This window comes from Anas acuta, chromosome 1, assembly GCF_963932015.1.
Source record: "Anas acuta chromosome 1, bAnaAcu1.1, whole genome shotgun sequence".
Classification (NCBI taxonomy): domain Eukaryota; kingdom Metazoa; phylum Chordata; class Aves; order Anseriformes; family Anatidae; genus Anas; species Anas acuta.
In genome coordinates, this window is record NC_088979.1 from 132970426 (window position 1) to 132992291 (window position 21866).

The 21866-nt window shown below is 40.5% G+C and overlaps 1 protein-coding gene across 7 annotated transcripts in view; it reads right to left on the bottom strand.

The window, feature by feature from the left end:
- The window catches only part of PHF21B (PHD finger protein 21B), a 172801-nt gene extending 152905 nt beyond the window's left edge, over nt 1-19896 (bottom strand). Inside the window, exons 1-3 of one of the 7 annotated variants that reach the window (XM_068657391.1) lie at nt 19409-19891; nt 18761-18793; nt 18408-18473 (exon numbers count right to left, since the gene is read on the bottom strand). In XM_068657391.1, coding sequence (XP_068513492.1) covers nt 18408-18473; nt 18761-18793; nt 19409-19462 — 153 coding nt within the window. In that variant the 5' untranslated portion in view covers nt 19463-19891. Of the gene's footprint in view, nt 1-18407; nt 18474-18760; nt 19379-19408 lie in introns of those variants that run through there. The other 6 variants (XR_011089237.1, XM_068657338.1, XM_068657355.1 and 3 more) reach the window with 6 other exon arrangements.
- Nucleotides 19897-21866: the final 1970 nt, after the last annotated feature.

The following is a 21866-nucleotide window of genomic DNA, read 5'->3' on the forward strand; positions in this document are numbered from 1 at the left end:
CAGAGTAAGGTATAGGCTTCATGTCTAAAATTAAAGAAATGAAAGTTTTAAGTAGGATTTCAGAATTCTATTAGATCTGAAATGGTCCAGAGCTCAGAGATGTAAAACACTTGTAGCCCTCAAAATAGTGTGGAAAAGATAACAGGAGTTGATTCTTCATTCCATTTCCCTCTATCATGAAGAATACAGAGGAATAGAGTTGATACATCCGTGCTCACAAAGATGTCATCTGTTTTCTTCTCTCATCTCCATTCATGCCCTGTGATATCATTATCAATAAAGACAGAAGAGCTGGAGTTGAGTGATGCTGTGTTGAGTGAGGAACCCATCAGAAAGGAATACATACTGAGGAAATCCACATTAATTATCATTTCCAAATCAAGAACTCACTGTGGAAGCAGATCACCCAGTGCTCAACCCTTCTTGTGCTTCAGTTTGCATTATAAAGCTACCTTGGAGCAGACCGAGTGAGACCAAGAGCAGACTTTTGGATTAAAATAATTGAAAAGTACTCTTCCAGAGCACAATTAATGTGTAACAGACATTCACTCCCTGGGCCCAGACCAGAGCTAGCCTGACCCCAAGTATGTGTATAGTGCAGACAACAGGTTCCCAGCACCAACTGTTCTGCTTTCCAGATCTTCCATTGCACTGCTCTGCTTGCTACTGTGGACATAGCTACTCACCTCTTACAAACCCCAAGAAGCTAAAGAAAAGGATCGTATTGCAAGAGTGCAGCTCATATTTCAACATAAAAATCACTCAGAGTGAAGGAGCAAGAAAGGTAGGAAGCCAGTTGGGAGCCAAAACAACTACCAGCAACTAGCAGAAATTCAGTTTTCACTACACGATTACTCACACTACTAGAGAGCATTCTGAATATCCACAGTAGAAACAGATTGTCTTAGTCACGCCAAGGGATAGCACCAGATGGGAACATTTCTCAAGACAACACTGATATACATGTATATTCTTATCTGCCCAATGAAAGCCCAGGATAACTTTGTTTTAGTTTAGGTAAGTAAACCTACAGAAAACAAGAGTTTTGCTAGATCAGCTTTTTATTATCTCTTGGTACATAGGTAAGGTAAGAAACCTGACTCATCCAATCTGGGAATTAAGAATAAGTATAAATAAAATGACTTATCTTTATATTACCACTCTGAACAGAGACATCGTAACTGTAACTAGAGGGTTAATCAAACATTTTAGCATGGACATCCGAATGCAGAAAGGCTAATAATGACACTACAGTAAAGAAAATCAATCCAATCTCCACTTATAGCTGGTAATTAGGAGAAGATGAAGTGTATCCGTCTTAAGAAACAAAAACACACAGCATTTTGGCAATTCCAGCCACTACTGATTTGAGTGAGATTAAAAGTCAACTCACTACACATTTCCTGGGTATGTATTCAGTAAAATTTTGTTCCATGCAAATCAACTTCATGCAAATAGAGTAAAACTGAAATGTGTGCATAGGAATACCAGTCCCCATCTTAACTCCCCACCTAACATCAACCTTGCAGAACAGAATTCCTGCCTCTTATCATTAGCTAATTTGTCATAAAATGTTAGCTTCTGTTTCTTCCAGGAAAAAAGAAAACATGAGAAGACAAAACTCTGCTCTGAGCTATGCCAGCTAGAGGTATGCATACAGTCACAAACTGCACACAATCTCCTCAGCCTCCCCTTTGCTGGGAACTGGGAAAGGTAATCATCCACTTAAACTTTTACCTGTTGTCCTACTCAATTCTGTGTCCCAGTACTTGGGCCTCCCTGCTTTGTTCACAAAGAACCCATGAGATTAAACTTTACTGTGATGACTCTAGACATCACCTCTTACTCCTGTTTCTCAAGCTCTTTGGTTGTTTTGATGTCTATGCAGCATGAAAACCTCTCCTCCAGGTGGAGAGTAATCTTTCTCCTTTAAATAAGAAGGGCCCAAAGTCCTTGAGTTTGGCAGAATCTGGCCTTGAAACATAAATGTGTGTGTCTACTTCTCCCTCTAAGTCATTGTCACTAAAACAAAAGAAAACAAAATATTTTGGATGTCTAAACCGAGGATAGATCTCTCAGAATAAGATAGAATGTGCTTGTAAAGCAACCAAATAATTTTTGTATAAGACTGATTCATTGTACATTCAGCATATCAAAACAAATTCCCACACAAGTCCAGTACTTTAATGCTAACTTCAAGCCTTTCTAAGCTGCTAATAGTGTAATGATTTTGGATAAATTGTTTCTAACTGACAGATCCTTGACCTGGGAAGGTAAAATTTCTTCAGTGGGTCATAACCCAACAGACTAAGAGCTCTAAGCACTTTTGTGTCAAGAATCTGCATCTTAATAAACCTCAGGTCATGTATTTGTCCAATCTGGTGGGAATTATGCATTTTAAAAACTTTTTAACTATGTATTTACATGATAGTTTGCAACAGCCCAGAAGCTAGCTGATGAATACACAAGTGCTTGATGATTGCAAGATCTCTTTTAAACAATAGTGAATTGTTAAGTAAATATGTAGCATTTGGAATTATGTATTATTTGGAATTTCTTCTGGAAGAACAACATTATTAAGGCTATTTTTTTTTACAGGAATAATAAAAGTAGAACCAAAATCTGAAGATTTAGCCACAGTCTTTACACAGTCATTTGAGAAACTCTAACTAGCAAATTAACAGTGACTTTGGTGGAAACTAGCTTAAAGAAAGAGTAAGAACATTAGGGATTAAGTCGTACTTTGTATCAGTGGTTGGTCAATTTATGAGTTGTTTGTTTAATGAAGTTGTTTGCTTTTTTTTTTAAATAAAGAGTAGTTTGGGTGTGGTGGGGGAAGTTATGTCCACATGGTTCAGATGTTCAGCAACTATCAAGAGTTACAGCTCAACTGAATGCAACAAAACATTTAGGGACAAAATTGAGCTCATCTGTAGCTCAATCTGGCTACTGCCATTAAAGATAACAAAAAACGTTTTTATAAATACATCAACACAAAAAGGAGGACTAAGGAGAATCTCCATCCTTTACTGGATGCGGGGGGAAACTTAGTTACAAGAGATGAGGAAAAGGCGGAGGTGCTCAATGCCTTCTTTGCCTCACTCTTTAGCGGCAATACCGGTTGTTCTCTGGATACCCAGTACCCTGAGCTGGTGGAAGGGGATGGGGAGCAGGATGTGGCCCTCACCATCCACGAAGAACTGTTTGGTGACCTGCTACGGCACTTGGATGTGCACAAGTCGATGGGGCCGGATGGGATCCACCCAAGGGTACTGAGAGAACTTGCAGAGGAGCTGGCCAAGCCCCTATCCATCATTTATCAGCAGTCCTGGCTATCGGGGGAGGTCCCAGCTGACTGGCGGCTAGCAATTGTGACGCCCATCTACAAGAAGGGCCAGAGGGCAGACCCGGGAAACTACAGGCCTGTCAGTTTAAACTCAGTACCAGGGAAGCTCATGGAGCAGATCCTCTTGAGAGTCATCATGCAGCACTTGCAGGGCAAGCAGGCGATCAGGCCCAGTTAGCATGGGTTTATGAAAGGCAGATCCTGCTTGACGAACCTGATCTCCTTCTATGACAAAGTGACGCGCTGGGTGGACGAGGGAAAGGCTGTGGATGTGGTCTACCTTGACTTCAGCAAGGCTTTTGACACCGTCTCCCACAGCATTCTCCTCAAGACACTGGCTGCTCTTGGCTTGGACTGGCGCACGCTTCGTTTGGTTAGAAACTGGCTGGATAGCCAGGCCCAAAGAGTCGTGGTAAATGGAGTCAAGTCCAGTTGGAGGCCAGTCACTAGTGGCATTCCCCAGGGCTCGGTGCTGGGGCCGGTCCTCTTTCATATCTTCATCGATGATCTGGACGAGGGCATTGAGTGCACCCTCAGTAAGTTTGCAGATGACACCAAGCTAGGTGCGTGTGTCGATCTGCTCGAGGGTAGGAAAGCTCTGCAGGAGGATCTGGATAGGCTGCACCGATGGGCTGAGGTCAACTGCATGAAGTTCAACAAGGCCAAGTGTCGGGTCCTCCACCTGGGGCGCAATAACCCCAAGCAGAGCTACAGGCTGGGAGATGAGTGGTTGGAGAGCTGCCAGGCAGAGAAGGACCTGGGAGTGATGGTTGATAGTCGGCTGAATATGAGCCAGCAGTGTGCTCAGGTGGCCAAGAAGGCCAACGGCATCCTGGCTTGTATAAGAAACAGTGTGACCAGCAGGGCTAGGGAGGTGATCGTCCCCCTGTTCTCGGTTCTGGTGAGGCCGCACCTCGAGTACTGTGTTCAGTTTTGGGCCCCTCGCTACAAGAAGGACATCGAGGTGCTTGAGCGGGTCCAGAGAAGGGTGACGAAGCTGGTGAGGGGCCTGGAGAACAAGTCCTACGAGGAGCGGCTGAAGGAGCTGGGCTTGTTCAGCCTGGAGAAGAGGAGGCTAAGGGACGACCTTATTGCTCTCTACAGATACCTTAAAGGAGGCTGTAGTGAGGTGGGGGTTGGCCTGTTCTCCCACGTGCCTGGTGACAGGACGAGGGGGAATGGGCTTAAGTTGTGCCAGGGGAGTTTTAGGTTGGATGTTAGGAAGAACTTCTTTACTGAAAGGGTTGTTGGGCACTGGAACAGGCTGCCCAGGGAGGTAGTGGAGTCACCATCCCTGGAAGTCTTTAAAAGACGTTTAGATGTAGAGCTTAGGGATATGGTTTAGTGGGAACTGTTAGTGTTAGGTCAGAGGTTGGACTCGATGATCTTGAGGTCTCTTCCAACCTAGAAATTCTGTGATTCTGTGAAAACTACAGGATCTTAGTCTAGCTGCTGAAACAGTGATAACTTTTCTATTTTATTTATTTATTTATTTATTTTTTATAATAATAACTGTGAAGCAAAATGGGAGCCTATCAGAAATGGTAATTATGGACAAAGCACTTGCTCACTGCTTTGTGCTTAGTTAACGCTAGTACAACTAAAAGATGTCATACAGTAGAAAAACCTTTAGAAGATATATTAGTGGATTTCAGTCCAGCTTTCAGGACATTGGACCATCTTACAAAATCCATCATTATCATCCGACAGAACTCAGTTTAATAGGTGTCAATTTCCAAGAATAACAAGGGACTGAAATGAAAAACAAAACAAAAACAAACAAACAAACAAAAAAAACAACCTCAACTTTAAGAAAATAACTATACATGTTATATTCTACAAAACAACACATTTTTTTTATAGGATAACAGATCTACAACTGTAGATGTAGTGGATTATCTCAGACAGCCTGAGACAGAAAAATTCAAACTTGCTTGTTCTGTATTTGTAACATACTTGGCAAAGACACTCAAAGATGAGCTTGGGGAAAGTTTATTCTGTCACTGGCTAAACTTCAGTGACTGTTGCCTTTAACTTATTATTCACTATTTGCAGTACCTTATTGTCTGGGATTCCTGGAAAATCATGGAAAACCAGCTGACGTGATCTTTTTGGACTTCAGCAAAGCTTTTGACAGTTTCCCATAGGATCCTACTGGACAAAATGTCCAGAATACAGCTAAACAAAAATATCATACAGTGGGTGAGCAATTGGCTGATGGGCAGGGCTCTAAGGGTTGTGGTAAATGGGGCCATATCTGGCTGGCAGACGGTCACTAGTAGGGTCCCCCCAAGGCTCCATGTTACGGCCAGTCCTCTTCAATGTTTTTATAAACAATTTGGATGTAGTACTAGAAGGTGTTTTGAGCAAATTTGCTGACAACACCAAAGTTGGAGGAGTTGTGGACTCTGTTGAGGGTGGAAAGGGCTTGCAGAGAGATCTGGACAGATTGGAGAGCTGGGCAATCACCAACTGCATGACGTTTAACAAGAGCAAGTGCCAGGTCCTGCACCTGGGATGGGGCAACCCTGGCTATACGTACAGACTGGGTGATGAGACACCGGAGAGCAGCCCCACAGAGAGGGATCTGGGGGTTGTGGTTGACAGGAAGCTGAATACGAGCCAGCAGTGTGCCCTGGCAGCCAGGAGGGCCAACAGAATCCTGGGGTGCATCAAGCACGGCATCGTTAGTTGGTTGAGGGAAGGGATTGTCCCGCTCTACTCTGCACTGGTGTGGCCTCATCTTGAGTACTGCATGCAGTTCTGGGCACCACAGTACAAAAAGGACGTGAAACTGTTGGAGAGTGTCCAGATGAGGGTAATGAAGATGGTGAAGGGCATAGAGGGGAAGATGTGTGAGGAGCGGCTGAGGTCACTAGGCCTGTTCAGCCTGGAAGAGAGGAGTCTGAGAGGAGACCTCATCATGGTCTACAGCTTCCTCATGAGGGGAAGTGGAGGGGCAGGTGCCAATCTATTCTCTTTACTGACCAGTGATGGGACCCGTGGGAGTGGTGTCAAACTGTGATAGGGGAAGTTCAGGATAGACATTAGGTCTGGAACAGGCTCCCCAGGGAAACAGTCATGGCACCAAACCTGTCACAGTTTAAGAAGTATTTGGACTGTCCACTTAGTCATATACTCTGAATTTTTGGGTAGACCTGTGTGGTACCAGGAGTTGGACTCGATGATCCTTATGGGTCCCTTCCAACTGGGGATATTCTATGATTCTATTCTATGATTCTATGAAAAGAACCTCATTAAGCCAATCACTGAATATACACAGGACAAAGAAAGAACCAGATCCAAAGAGCTTACAGTTAAGTACCTTTAGAAGAAAGACTTTAGTTAGGTAAATGCAATGGGAAGAAAGGAGAAACTAACCAACTACAGCTATTTTTTTTTTCAACCAAGAGGCCTGAAAGCCCAAGCTTAAACCCAAATCTAGTCTCATTAATAAAAATGATATTCCTAGATGTAACAGAAATGTGAGTTCACTCTGAAGACCTCTGGAGCTCTCTGACATAAAACTCCTGAATGCTCAAAAATCAGAATTGCAGCTGAGAATAGTGACTGACATTCAAACTTTATTCTTAAATCAGGTCTTCGGACTTTCTTCCACCTACCTAAGGCATGCATTAAATCTAAGTGTTGGCCTAGATTTCAACCTGAGTTCCATCAGTTTTATGAATTTACACTCAAGTCTCAACATCACCACACAGGAGTTGCTGATGACTTCCTTCTTTAATCATCACTGCTAGTCCTCTGTGTGTGTATGTTGGCACATACATGTGGGGGAGAGAAAGGATGAATCTCCAGTGTCGAAAAATCAACTGAATGCTGCACTCCCACACTGAGTTTGGCATACTAAAATCACAGGCTTTTCACAACCCTCAGTTATATTATTCATGCAGAATGCACTCAGCTTTCTATTGTTCCTGCTTTCATTGTTTATAAATGAGTTGTTGCTTCATCTGGGGATGGAAGTTCCTTTAAGTTTCTTTTAGTGAAAGTACTTCTGTAACAAGGTGCAATGCTATCACTCAGAGAGTTAAAGAAGTCTCTGGAAATGTTAGTGTTTCTGGAAAACAGCATTTTCTTTCTTTATTGATACAAAAATGAACAACTCAAGCTGGATGTTTTGCTTAGGCCAATCAAGACACAAGTTCCTAATTGTTTCCTAAATGTTTCAGAATGCAATTAAATGCTTCATTTTGTTCCTTGTTAATGTACTACTTGCAGAAGAACCTTCTAAATGTGTTAAGTCCCTTGGTTTTCCACCTCACTTAAACATTCCCAGCATTAACACACACACACACCCTGGAACACAGACTTCAAATGTTGTATGTGCTGTAAGTACTATTTCTCCTGACAGGAGATGAAATATGCCAGAAACTGCTACTCCCTTCTGTTATGGCCAATACAGCTGCAGAAAAGCATATAACACATTTGTCTAGCAATATTGCGAATTTCATGATTTAGCTTGTTCAACAGTTCATGTTGTCATCATTAATCGTGGTGATTGTGCAAGATTCTGATGCATTCCCCGGCTTAGAGGTTTTCTTTTTTTCAATCCAATCTAAGTTAATAAAGAGTGGGATGAATTGTGAAAGAAAAAAGCAAGTTAATCAGATGGCAACATAAATGCTTTTGGTTTCAGAGGACATCCTACTGGTTTATGTCTAATATTACAGTTTTTTAAAGGTAGTTAGGACTGTCTTTTATTTCTCCTTTTACAGTACACTTTGTTTTTAAGTTTGGAGGACTTCTTTTATGCATCTTGATAAGGCTGAACTATTGCAATTCTGAAGATACAGGCAAACTATCACCTGCCATACTGAAAACAAAAAAATAGAGCCAAATCCATCTATATTCCGCAGTGAAAATAAACTTCTGTTTTGAAATAAGGATTTAAGAAATTTAATGGTTTGTCAGTTAATGCAAATACATTTAACTACTATTAAGCATAGAAACAATTCCATCTCTTTCAAAAATCTTCACCTGTCTACTTGCAAATACCAAAGGACTTCATGAAATGGATGTTTCCTGACTTTTTAATATCAACCCCCAACATGCTACTTGTTAAAAGAAGTTTAATGAAACCTTCCCCAAGAGCAGTATCTTTAAGGCAACAAGCTTACCCCTGTTCTGTGGGTTCACCTAATGCTCTGGACTGCCCTTCTCCTCCTTCACCTTTTCTCACCTGCTTTTCTTTCTCTGACCAGTTTCTGATTTTTATCACAGCAGAGCGAACTGTGGGTAACTCCAGTGAACTCCAGGGAAATATATTTCTGGATTGACATCTGCCTAGCCTGCAGAAAATGCAAATTGAGCTGAATGCTATTTAGTTTGCTCATAAGAAGTATTTTTCCCTTTAATTTATGAGGAAAAAAGAAGTCTAGGTTCTATTGCTCATATATATCTTCAGTAGTATCTCATTCTTCAGCAGACCCTACTGAAAAGAGCTACTCACAGTATTTTTCAGTCAAAACATGCAAGTAGATAGAACTCAGTCTGCAATTAGTAATGTAAGGAAAAAAAAAAGTATTTCTTTCAACAAAGAAACTCTCAACTCTTTCAGGTCATTTGAAAGAGAGACAGAAGTGCACTATTTTAATTGGTTTTAAAACAAGTTATTTTTTTGATATATTTGCATTTTAAGTGCAATGTTTTGACTAAGAAGGAAGAAAAAAAAAAAGCTTGCAAATGTTCTTGTCACTACTATATTCCAATTAGCTTTCAAGGAGGAAAAGGTGATAGATTAAAACAGCTCCATGTAACAGTGAAGAGTAAATAACCTATAAATCTGGAAACTAGTTTGTGTGTACGAGGACTAGCACTGGACGGAACACTTACTAGCAAAAAAAAAGCACATTGAAATGAGCTTGGTTTGTTTTTAATTTAAATCCATGCCTATTCAAAACAGTCATATCTGAATTTCTAAGAGCAAGCAAAATCACTATGCATTTACCACACTTTTTCATCAACTAACAAAACAGAACAGATACAAATGAACCAACCAGGGATTTTGAGTGAGCTATCAGTGCTAGAAAAACCAGTCTGCACATTCCAGTTGAGTCACCACAGAGGAGTAGGGGAAAAAAAAAAAAAAAAGGGAAAAGAAGGGGGGGAAATAAATTACTGTGTGCAACTGTGCAACTACATCTGCAAACTGATTCTCTCACACTGGTATGTAATAAAATGTGTTGCTAAGATACAAGCTGCTACAGAAGTTCATTAAAGGACACTTTAAACAAAGCTGCCAGACTCTTTTCCCTTTAAAGGCTGCATATTTGGTTCTACCCCTTGTGTTTACAATTAGATCCTCTATATGAGAGATTGTGCTCCATTCAAGCCCACTCAGCAAAGAATGTTAATAAAATAATGTAAATAAGACACAGGCTAAGTTTGTATATATTTATGGGCTACAGAGCTGCTGATAGAAATACATCTGGATTCCACTTGTATTTTTAAACAAGATATAAAGCTTTACAAAACACCTACTCTCCAAGCTGGAGAGCAGAAATGTTAGCTTCTGTATCCAGCACTCTAACGTAACTTTTAGAATAGACAGCAAAGAAAACTGGCTTCTTGCCTGAAGTTTGGAGTTTCTGAGATGTTTCTTGTGTAAGCTTTTACGTGCAAGACTTTGTTATCTACAATGAAATACAGGCCAAGATTGTTTATGTCTTTCACCTGGCAATCTATCTTTTTTCATCTGTATTTGAGTTCCTAGATATGATTTGCAGAATCTCCTTCATCTTAATATATTAATGACACAGCCAGGTCTATTTTGCCACAGTCTGTATCCAAGAAATATATTCTATCAAAGAGGTCTTTATCTGACCTTATATAAGATAGTTTTAGTGTCCGTAGTAACATTTTTGTGGTAGGTGTATTTTGGCTTTTGTTTTGGGAGAAGAATGGGCAAGGCATACTTTGCATTCATTCACTGTGGTGAAATTATATCTTTAGAAATAATTCCAGCATTTATCTGTTCAGTACTTAATAACATATGAGATGCATAAATCAGAGATGAGAGTTAGTATCGGTGATTATATAGGAAATGTTACTTGTCACTTTGTAACCTGCATCTCATATAAAATTATGTATCACAGTCCTCAATATGTATATATTTTTAATTATATTTTCAGGCTCATTTACATGCGCATATTGGCTTTCTGCCTGAATGATATCAAAGAGAAAGACCTTATGCTCACACCCAACCAATACACACACACACAAACACATTTAGACACAGAGACTCTCTAGTCTGTGCATTTCTGAGAATGGAATCTTCTCTCATCTTTGTCATTCTTAGAAAAGCTTCAGTTCACCAATAAATCTTTAGACAGTCTTAGCTGATTCAGAGCGCTTTAGAAAAATGTAAAATTACAGAAGCTGTGGGTTAATCTCTGCTGTGTGTCAAAAGTATCAACGATTCTCACTTGAGTCACGTTAATCAAAATACAATATACATTTTTACTTTCTGTAACCTTATAAGATTTGTCATCAATAGCTGAGTTTGCTCAGAAAGGCTATGCCATTACTTCTCTCTGGTTAAGAAGTAAGCTATATCACAAAGTACCTACACAATCAAGTTAAATCAACATGGTAAGGTATAGATTTAACTTCTGTTTCAAGACCTATTATACCCTTCTCTTGATGAAAGGTAAGCAACCAGACAAATTTCCAGACGAACACACTGTTCTTGCTGCAGCCTCAACACCCAAGCTCTTAGGGCTGAATTCCAATTCTGAAAATAAGACTGCCTTGCAACACCTCAAATTAACACCACTCATCATATCTACAGATTTCCCAGATACTTATTGTTTTGATTCTCCCAAAGCCACATGTAGGGCTATTTCTCTGGTTTACTTTCCTTCAGTCAGATGGGTTGTTCTGTAGTTTAAACTCAGGCATACACTTAGCTCCTCCATGGCTTAAAAAAAGAAAATGTCCTCATATTTTTTCAATTGTCACTGTATATTAACCAGAAGGGTCTGCCTGTACTTGTGCAAAAAAGCCCTGTAGTACATATTAGATTTCAATAGATGCTTACTATTGACAGTTGCAGGTTGTAGCTAGAACTAAGCCGCATCAGCAATTTCATATGACGCTCTGGAAATTGCTACTACATAACAATAAGTAGTTGATTCAAAGAGAGAGAGAGAAGGGGAGAGGGAGAGAGCATATTTAAGGAAGTACATTTTGGCTCAAGAAAAATATTTCCAAATAACAAAGTAGCACCACCTTAAGTGAATAATTAATAAATAAATAAATAAATAAAATACACATATATTCATATAGATGCACATAAGGGAAGTGTGGTTGATTTAACCACAAGGACTGGATAGACCAAATATAATTCTGTTAGGTTGAAATAACTGACTACTTTACTTTAATGGCAGAAAGATAAATTTGCATTTCAATTAGTCCAATTCTTTTTGTTTGTTTGTTTGTTTGTTTTTCTTTGTTCTTATTTTAAACTTGCAGCCCATTTTTGGTACTTCCCTTACCTCCAACTACTATGCATGTACAAACTGCCCTCTTTGACATCTTGATCACACATATACCATTTACCATGGCCTTGTCTTATTGATTTGCAAACTTCTACCCTTTAATTCTATTGATGAGAAATTGTGTTAATGCTTCAGATTTTGTTTTGGGGGGCTGAGGGGAGAGGGAGGTATCATTTTTTAATCAAGTAAAAAAAAAAAACTGCATATTTTATCTTTGATCACAAAGAGAAAGGCATAGAGGCAAAACTTAAAAGTAACTCTATATTAACCTGCCTTTATACGCCTTCATGCTTTCAACTTGAAAATCAAATCTGGAATGAGATGAAAAGGGATTTTCTCTACTTGAACATACCAGAAGTGTTTAGAGTGATGCAGTATCCTTCTGGAAATGTGATTTAAAATCACAATTCAAAAACCCTTCTCTAACACCATGAAATGGAAAGGAGACATTTAGAGCCATATTCTACTTTTCTTCTACAAGCAGAATGAGTCTGTGGGCTAGATCCTGGAATGAAGTGATCTGATACAAGCATCTAAAATGATAATGCAATTCCGAATCAGCTGCACATATGGCACGAACCAGTTGAAAATTTGTCCCATTAAACCAGAGCTCTAGACAGACTCCTGTGAAAGCATAACTTTTAACTGTCCAAGTGTCTACTAGGAAATTAAAGCAAATTCTAACTCCTAGAAAGAGTTCCTACACAGAACTGAAGTTTCTTTGAAAGGGTCTACCTACTAAAGTATTGTATACATCTGAACAAATACCTGTTTGCTGCAAGTATAAATTAGGTATTTTACACTGTGTAACAGGTAGAATGTTCTGTTAGTGTAAAACCAGAAGTGAAATAAAAAGGTATTGTTGCCATAATACCTTTTTTTTTTTTTTTTCTTCTGAATAGACAAAACCATTGTAATGAAAAAAATGCTAAATCACAGGGATAATCATCATAGCCAGCTCCTCTAATGAGGCATCATGGGATTACTGGAGTTATTATAAAAGTCATCTTATTGAAGAAATTCAAAGTTAATTGAAATCAATTGTACTGTTCTGACAGCAGGTGTTTTAAGTGGCTAAAATATCAAAGTGAACTCTTTAAAATGGTTAAAATGAACGTAATGCTCACTTTTCAACTCTTAGCCTTGCCAAGTGATATACTGTACAACTACAGAACATCATACAGTCAAAGAAAATTGCTAGAACAAAATAGCATTTCACATGCCAGTCAAGCAGCTACCAAACAAAAGGTGGTTCTAACCCCTCCAGTACACATTTTCATTACAGATGTGTAATTTCCATGAATCTTAGATGGACAACCTAATGGAAGGCAGAAAGCCACAAGGATACATACATGTATTTCCATTGTGGTTCACCTCTATGAAAATGGTCTTTATTACCCTTTTTCTCAACATAGTATTACTGAAAAAAAAAAAAAAAAAAAAAAAAAAAAAAAAAACAGAAAGCTGGGCTTGCCACTATGCAAACTGTATTCCCAAGTTTCTCCTCCAAAGAGCTGAAGGTAAATTCTTTCCTAGTTTTGTCACTTCTTCAACAGATGGCAAAGCAACTAATAAATTGTTGTTTTCAGCAAAAAAAAGATGAGGAACAGAAGCTTTCTGAATTACAGTCCCGAACTAATCATTACTTTGATCCAGTAAGTTCATTTGACTCTTCAGTCATACAGGTTTCCCAGCAAAGTCAGTGGGACCTCAACATGCAGAGGAACTGTAAGGTCAAGACCAGATTTAATACCTGTTGTCTTTATGTTTAAAGACTTATGATTGAAAAGTTTAATATTTCACCTTGGGGCTCATCGCCCTGTCTCCCTCAACTTCGGCAAGTACTTGGTAAGGCCCTTTGAACCAAATTCTGCTGGGATGAACATAAGTAGATATAATTCATGCCACAGTAAATGGGAGTGCTGTGTGTGCCATGTGACGGAGTTTCACATTAGGTTCAACTTGATTTGGAAATGCCTTTCAGGTTTTATCTCAGTTTTCACTGATGCTATTTGATTTCAACAATTCTGAAAGTACCAAACAGTATGAAATACTGAGCTTTGGCAAATTTCAAGAATTTTCCCTTTAATGTGTGTAAACAATGTTGCCATTTCCGGGCACAGCACATCCCGAATTTCAACAAACCAGAAAAACACCTCCTCCTTTTCCCCAAAACAAAGACACGACATGAGTAAAATCAGACATCTTGAGCTAGATCCTTTCCAACAAGTCATACAAGAACTGTATTTGAATTTATGAAGTCTAACACTTTCCACAAACAGGCTTTACTGGTGATCACCATAGGCAAAATACAGTCAGTGATTTAATTTCAGACATACTACCCAAAAATACAAGCCAGCATTAGCAAAGGCTGGGGGAGTCTGCCTGAAACTAATGTTGATTTTCTGCATAGATAGTAAATTATGGTAAAGAAATGAGGCAGTGCACAAGTGAATGGCATATACATAATGTCTTTCAGGACGACATATTTTTATTACTGCGCTCCAGGACAGGCTGTCAGAATTCAGAGTTCATCAGAGTCGAAAATATAGTAGCCCACACATGCTCATTGTTAATTTTTAAGACCTGGCTCACCATCTAATATTTATGTCAGTAACAATTAATTTCTGACTGGATGTGAAAGGTTTCTTTATTTGTTTATCTTCATCTATTAATTAATAAGAGACAACTTTCTAAAATGAAAAGACCCTTAAAGACTCTTTAAAGACATAAAGCAAGAAACACATGCAGCAGACACCTCTGGTGTGCTTTTAAGACCAACACTGGCTCTTTCTTATGATAGTTCTTTTATTTACATATACATGCTTGTTGCTTGACAATTTAGATAAAAATGTTACTGCTGCTCTGCATGTGCTGTAGATTGAAGGTGTAAAACCACTGAACCAACTAATGGAGTCTTCACACATCATATCTTGTTAAAGAAGAGGTAACCCACTCTCAAATGCTATTACAATTCATCAGAACTATAGTATATGAGGGATGGACTCTGAACAAAAGTCTAACTTCTGTCTTTCTGAGTAAGATGCCCAGTTAAGTATTAACTTAGGCTGCACCACTTTGGTAATGAAAATAATGGCTCCATAATGCTTATTTGAAAAGACTGAGAAAATAGGAAAACTATATAAACTATATTCCATACTATATAAACTATATTCCATACTATATAGTTTATTCCATAAACTATATTCCATACTATATAAACTATATTCCATACTATTTCCAACAAGAAAAGGAAGTATCAATGACTAGCCAGGGATCTTTAATTAGGCTGCAACTTAAAAGCCAACTGTGCATGTAAGTCTCCCTTATACATTTACCTCATATGCCAAAAGTTGAGTTTCTCATTCGATTCTTTCTGGTTTTATTTGTAATTTTAAAGGAAAAGAAATATTGCCACAAATGCTAACAGCTACAATGGAAAACTGAGGAGTGGCGGTACTGAAAGGTAACACTCCCCCCTGCTATTTTTCTACCAGATGTGTTATTCATTTTACTACCTGCTTCATCATCCACACATACGTTTTAATTGAAATGTAATTTCAGCATCTTTTGCTGAAAAAGTGCATGCACAATCAAAAGATATGTTTTAGTGAATTATGAATCAGTTGTGCCTAAAGAAATTGGGCATGAATGTGGGTGGGGGGAAAAACATATGTAAAAACAACTTCCCTACTTACACAGCCTTCTTAAGGTTACTTCTGTGTTTTGGTGTATCCACAAAAGTGAGAGCCTGAAACCAGTAAACAGCTGCAGTATTAGTCAAACTATTGTCTCAGCAGCTTTCACTGCACCTCAACAGACCCTCAAGAGCTTTTAAGCCAGTACCTCACTTTTAAGCCAGTACCCAAGGAGCAACTCCTAATTACCACCTGGTCTGCAAAGTTGCATGATGGTTTTGTGATTTGGTCAAAGGTTAAGACCTCCAAACTCATTTCACTTGTGACCCAAGAAAGATTCTAGTTCAGACCTCCAGAGGTGGCAGTCTAGAGCAAGAGGACAGCACATCACCAGCTAGACTCTTACTAAAAACCTCCAGATTCTTATACTTAAGAGCTAGACTCTTTATTTATAAGCTCTTGTTGCACAAGATGTTGAAATCAGTAAAATAAATCTAAAAAACTTTTTTTATTTTTATTTTTATTTTTATTTTTATTTTTATTTTTATTTTTATTTTTATTTTTATTTTTATTTTTATTTTTATTTTTATTTTTATTTTTTATTGTTTGCCTAACCATAGTAGGTTTCCTGCTAGGCCAAATCTGGTGTGTTTACAGGATGTTGGTATTTTATGTTTAATTACTTCATAGTTTATTGATATTTATAAGATTATGAGAAGGGCAAGTCATAAATATATGACAATTGTTTACTAGTTAGTTTGGATTATGCATAAATAGATTGTGCAAGCTTAGCACAAACCTCTTTCACCGAGCTGAATCAGAACATTCAAACTGTATTTTCAAACATGTCTCTTTGCCTTATCTAAATTCCAGCATGACACATAATAAATAGCTTCTCATTTACTATCATCATAAAAATTTAAACAGCCTTGAAATAGTTGCTACAATATAGGGGAAAATGATCAAATGTATGTTCTAAATACCCACTTAGAACAGTAAAACTATTTCCATCTTGAAGAAAGAAAACATAAAGATGCATTGTTGCAGTAAAAGCTGTTACCTTGTTTAGAAAAAAATCTTATACTCAGTATAGTAGTACTAGAGTCAACAACTTGCTGGTTTACACCACAAAAGAAAAAAAAAAAAAAAGACTGACAGCCCTTAGCTATCATGTAGTGTCAGATTTGCTTTTAAGAAGAAAGTATCTGATTTGATTCTATACAGTGATTAAACATCTTTGTGCTCTGCTGAGTAGGGTATTCTATCCCCTCCCCCCTCCAAAAATGGCATCAAAGCAATCAAAATGGTAATGTTCAGCATGAATGGGGCCCCATCCCCCACCTTCAAACTCTGCAGACTTTTCTCCATGTTAGAAGAAACCAACACCCCTTCCTCACAAAATGGAAGCTTCCACTACCAAATTGAGAGTGCTGACAAATTCTGATTACAATAAACCGGGAGGAAAAGGATGGCACATAATCGCCATCACCTATGGACACAGACTATATATATGCATGGATCACTTTTCAACTTTAAGCACAACTCCAGGAGAAAAAGAGAAAAAAAAAAAAAAAAAGAAAAAAAAAGAGAGAGAGAGAGAGAGAGAGAAAGGAAACAGGAAAGAAATAAAAGAAATGAAAAAGGAAAGAAGGAAAATGGGAAAGCCAGAGGGGGTCCCACGCGGGCTCCCCGCCCGGCCCCGGCCCCGCGGGCGCTGTCCGTGGCCGTGGTGCTGAAGCGGCCACCGCGTTCCGCAGGAACTGAGCTGCCGGGGGATGGGGGGTGGAGGGGAAGGGGAGTGTGCGAGATGGGGAGGTTGTGAAAGAAAGGGGGGGTCATGAGAGTAGAGAGAGGGTGAGAGCAAAGAGGGGATGGAGACGGAAAGTTCAGTCCTGGGGAGGGGGGTTTCATGCAAACAGATCTGTCTCCGGCTTTGTCAGCCACCCTTCGCCCAGTGGAAGTCCTGCAAGTGGGGACAGGGGCCTTTGGTTGGGGTTTTTGGGGTGGGGGGCGGATAGTTCGGCAGAGAGAGATCCCCCCCCGCTGCTGTCCGCGGTGCTGAAACGCCCCACGCCGCTCCCCGCCCGCGAGTGGGGGGCGCCCCCCTGCAAAGCCAGGGGACGGGAAAGTTTGGGGAGGGTCTGAGACGTGGGAGAGAGAAAGGGAGAGGGAGGGGGGAGAGGTATCTGGGTTGTTTTGTTCCCCTCCTCCGATTTTTTAATTCCCCTTCCCCCTCCCCCCCACTCCCCCCTTCCAGCGGCTGAAACTGAAACAGGTTAAGCTCTTTTTTTCTTTTTTTTTCTTTTTTTTTTTTTGGGGGGGGGGGGGGAGAGTGAAAGTGCCTAAGTGAACTCGAATCAAAAGCTAACACGTCAGATCAGACCAAGGAAAGAGAAAGGCAACTGGGGAGGAAAAAAAAAATAAAGAAGTAGAAAAGAATTAAAATAAAGTGATCAATAAAAAATAGTTCTGTAATCAAACACAGAAATGGCTCCAAACTGTGCTCCAGCCTCCCCGTTCCCAACTCTTGCTTTGCACATTACACAGAAGTAGCCCAAGATAGGAGAATTATCCATATTCCTAAAACATGTCGACCAACTCAAAATGGACGCCTCTTTTTTTTTTTTTTTTTTTTTTTTTTTTTTTTTTTTTTTTACGTTTTAGCTACTGCTTATCTTTCTACAACAAGTAGTGCTAAAATCATTCTTTCCCCCAGCAAGACATCCAAGAATCCGACCTCATTTTGAAAACATGCATTTTCATACTTTACGCTTAGGAAAACGGATGTTATATTCTCTGCTGTCGGTATTTTTCAGCTAACACAGACACTTTTCGGATGTTTAGAAAGTGCATTGTAAAAACAAGAAGAAAAACCAAACACGACTTAGTCGATATGTTCCTTACTTGTTTCTCATTAAGAGCTGCTATTCTTGCTTGCCTTTCATGGATTTGTTTCTTAAGATCCCCGTTCTGCAAAAACGGCAATAAGATGCATATTAAAGGCAAAGTGTAAACTAACCCCTGTAATGAATAAACTTCCGATCTAGAAATTGTTCAAAGGCAAAATCGTTCGTTCCACCAAAGCCGTACGAAAGCATGCACACACAAAACACCCTCTTTAGTAAGAAAGCTCAGTGCAGACTACAAAATGAGATCTCTTACTGATAAAGTTTCTCATCCTGCTGTCCCAGCACAACTGCGCTTATTACAGCAGGGATAAAATACTGAAGAAGAGAAAAAAAAGGATCTGCATTTACCTGTGGATCTTGCTTCATCTGTGCAACTAGTTTCTATTAAAAAAAAAAAAAATCACCCCCCAAAAAGGAGGAATTAGAAACTGTTTCAAGTTTAATGGTTTTTTTTAAATGTATGTATGTGTGCGGACGGGGGAGGGAGGGGGGTAAGGAACAAAGAGGCAAGTAAACACTGCGAGTCAGTTTCAAGCAAAGCTCATAAATATTCAAGTCTCGTCCTAATCTCTCCAACACACACGCACACACACGCACGCTCACACACACACGCTCTCGCACACTCACTCCCGCAAGCCCCGACCAACAACTCCGGCTCTCCCCAGCACAGCCAGAGACACACACACACATAAGAGAAAGAAAGCAAGGAAAGCCAAGACAAAACTCGAGCCAACAATCCAAAAAACTACTTTGGCGGAGTGCTCGCCGTTGCCACGGGGGACTGAATGGGGGTGGCCCCCCAGCCTCGCCATCGCACCGCGGCCCCGCCGCCCCCCCGGCCCCTCGCAGGACCCCGCGGCAAGCAGCAGCCGCTGCTGGGGAGCGTGAGCTGCCTCGTCCTCCTCCTCTCCGTCTGGAGAAGCGCCGGGGAGAACGAAAACGATTTTTTTAACTTTATTTTATTTTATTTTATTTCATTTCATTTTTTTTTTTTACCTGGTGACATTGGATTTCCACTTTTAACGCCTCTTGCAAGCTGTGTAGCTCCATTCCTGCAACTTGCCGGGCACTTTTCCTGCCACTTTCAGATCCGAGGGTTTTGTTTGTTTGTTTGTTTGTTTAGTTTGTTTGTTTGGTTTGGATTTGTTGTTGTTGGTTTGAATTGTTTGGATGGCTGTTTTTTTTGCTCCCTTTCTTTTCGCTTTTTTGTTGTTGTTGCTGGTTTGTTTTTGTAATTTTTTTTGCCTTTTTTTTTTTCCTTTTGGCAACCGGGCAGCCACCCCTCCCTCTAAAAAAAAAATAAAGCAAAAAAAAAAGACCAGGAAAAAAAAAAAAAAAAAAAGGAAAGAAAAGGATCGGCGATAGTGATGATAAATTTAAAAAAAAAAAAAAAAAAAGCGCCCCCGAGAGCGGCGGGGACCAACTCCTCGGCGTGCCCACCAAGTTGGCCGCCTCTTTGCTGGGGACACAGACTCATCACTCACTTTCCGCCAAACTGGGACTGGGGGGGCCCCTCCCCCACCGCCCCCGCCCGCGTCCCCCCCCCCTCAGGCCCGGCCCCGCCCCGCCCCCTTGCCCCCCCCTTTCCTCCACCCCCCTCCTTCCCCCGCCAATGGGGCCGGGCGGAGAAGGGGGCCGGGAGGGACTATATTTCCTCGCAGCGCGCGCGCATGGCTGCGCCTTGATTTCACTTTGCTGGGGGGAAAAAAAGTTGTGCGGAAGCTCGCCGGGCGGCGCGGAGGTGCCCGGATGGAGACGGGGGGGGAGGGGGGGGGGGAAATTGAGGAGGGGGGGATGAGGAGGGGAGGAGGGGGGGGGGGGGGGGGGGGGGCGCTGCCGGCCCGCGCATGCGCACTGCCCGCCCCGACTCGGTTGAGGTGGGCGAGGGAACAACGGAGCGCAGCCACAGGGCGGTCGGGGGAGGGGCGGAGTGCATCCCGTTACACCCCGCTGCCTCACACATATCCCCCACCAGTTCACCTGAGGGGAGCTGCTGTGGGGCAGGGAGGTCTTAACTGTCTCCCTAACACAGTTTCCCAGTGGGGGGCTGCAGGTCTGCACCGAAACCCATTGTGAGCCAGGAGTTGGATGGGGTAGGGGCTGCTCAGCACCACAGCCTGTGTTCAGTGACCACATAATCAACACTTCAAACCAGCATGGAAGAGTTGATGTACACTTGTGGGACTTCATCCACTTGAATCAAACCAGGCCATCAGTACCAAACACACGTGCCACCAACACACCCAGCACCCTAAACGTAGTCTGCATCACCTGCAGTCAGAACCACATCACCTCCACATCACTCCTGTACCACCAAAGTGTGACCCACCTTCAGGAAATCCCAACAATAACTGATCCAGCTGACAATTTAAGTGTGTTTTAGGGCAGCAGCACAAATTTATACCCAGTCAGTGCTTGGCTGTGTAGCTGCAGTATTTTTGATGCAGTAATAGAGTTAGATTTACTGTCTTGTTGACACGTGGCTGCAGTGGGGTTGGAAACCAAAAGTAGTGCTCAGAATAATTTTACTGATGACACCCAAAATTGAGGGCACATCTTAGCATGCTGGTTGATGACAGAGTGCTGGAGACAAGAACCTTAATGCATAGATGTTCCCATTCCTGTGGTAATTGCTCACTGACATCTTACTTAAACAGCACTGAAACATGAAGTTTAAACTCATCCTAAATGATTAGTCAGTAGTTAAAACACCCCTGTGCTCCAGATGTGCTTGGATGCACATTGGTGTGGAATTTTTGGATGGAATTTTCATAACTAATTAAATTCATCTCAAAACTAATTAAAGACACCAATCCACACCAAAACCAACCTAGGTCAAATATACTGTAATTAGAGCTGTTTTGAGATATAACATGCTGGGAATCCAAAATTTGTACCCAACTTTCAGTGAACTCCTCAAATATATTCTGTCCAAACATGATGTAACTTTTTACATTTAAGTCATAAGAAAAATTATGCTGAGATATTCTCAGCCTGGCAAATTTAGAAGTAAAGACTAAATTAAATTTTAATTTTCTATTAACCTTATGATTAAACAAATTATTTTAAAAGACCCATCTTAAAGTTAGCAATGTAATAGTAGTGGCTGATGGTCTACCTTACGGTAATGGTAATGGGCCTCATTTTTAGTAGTTGTTTAGGGTTTGCATACATCTTGAACAGGTAAAATCAAGGAGCTTGTTTCACTCTTATTATGGTGATAATTTTTAAGGCAGTTTATTTTCTGTAGTCAGTGTATCTGCTCTTTGGATTGAAAATATTGGAGGGGGTATTTAATTTCCATTCAGTGAAAATGGCTTATCTGCGAAAGAGATTTTTAAAAAACAAACTCTGCGCACACAAGTAAGGACAAGTAGGTCAATCACAGAAACTGACAAATAAGATCTTTTAATGTAAAATCAATGCCACTTCTCATGCCTTCTGTACAAAAGTA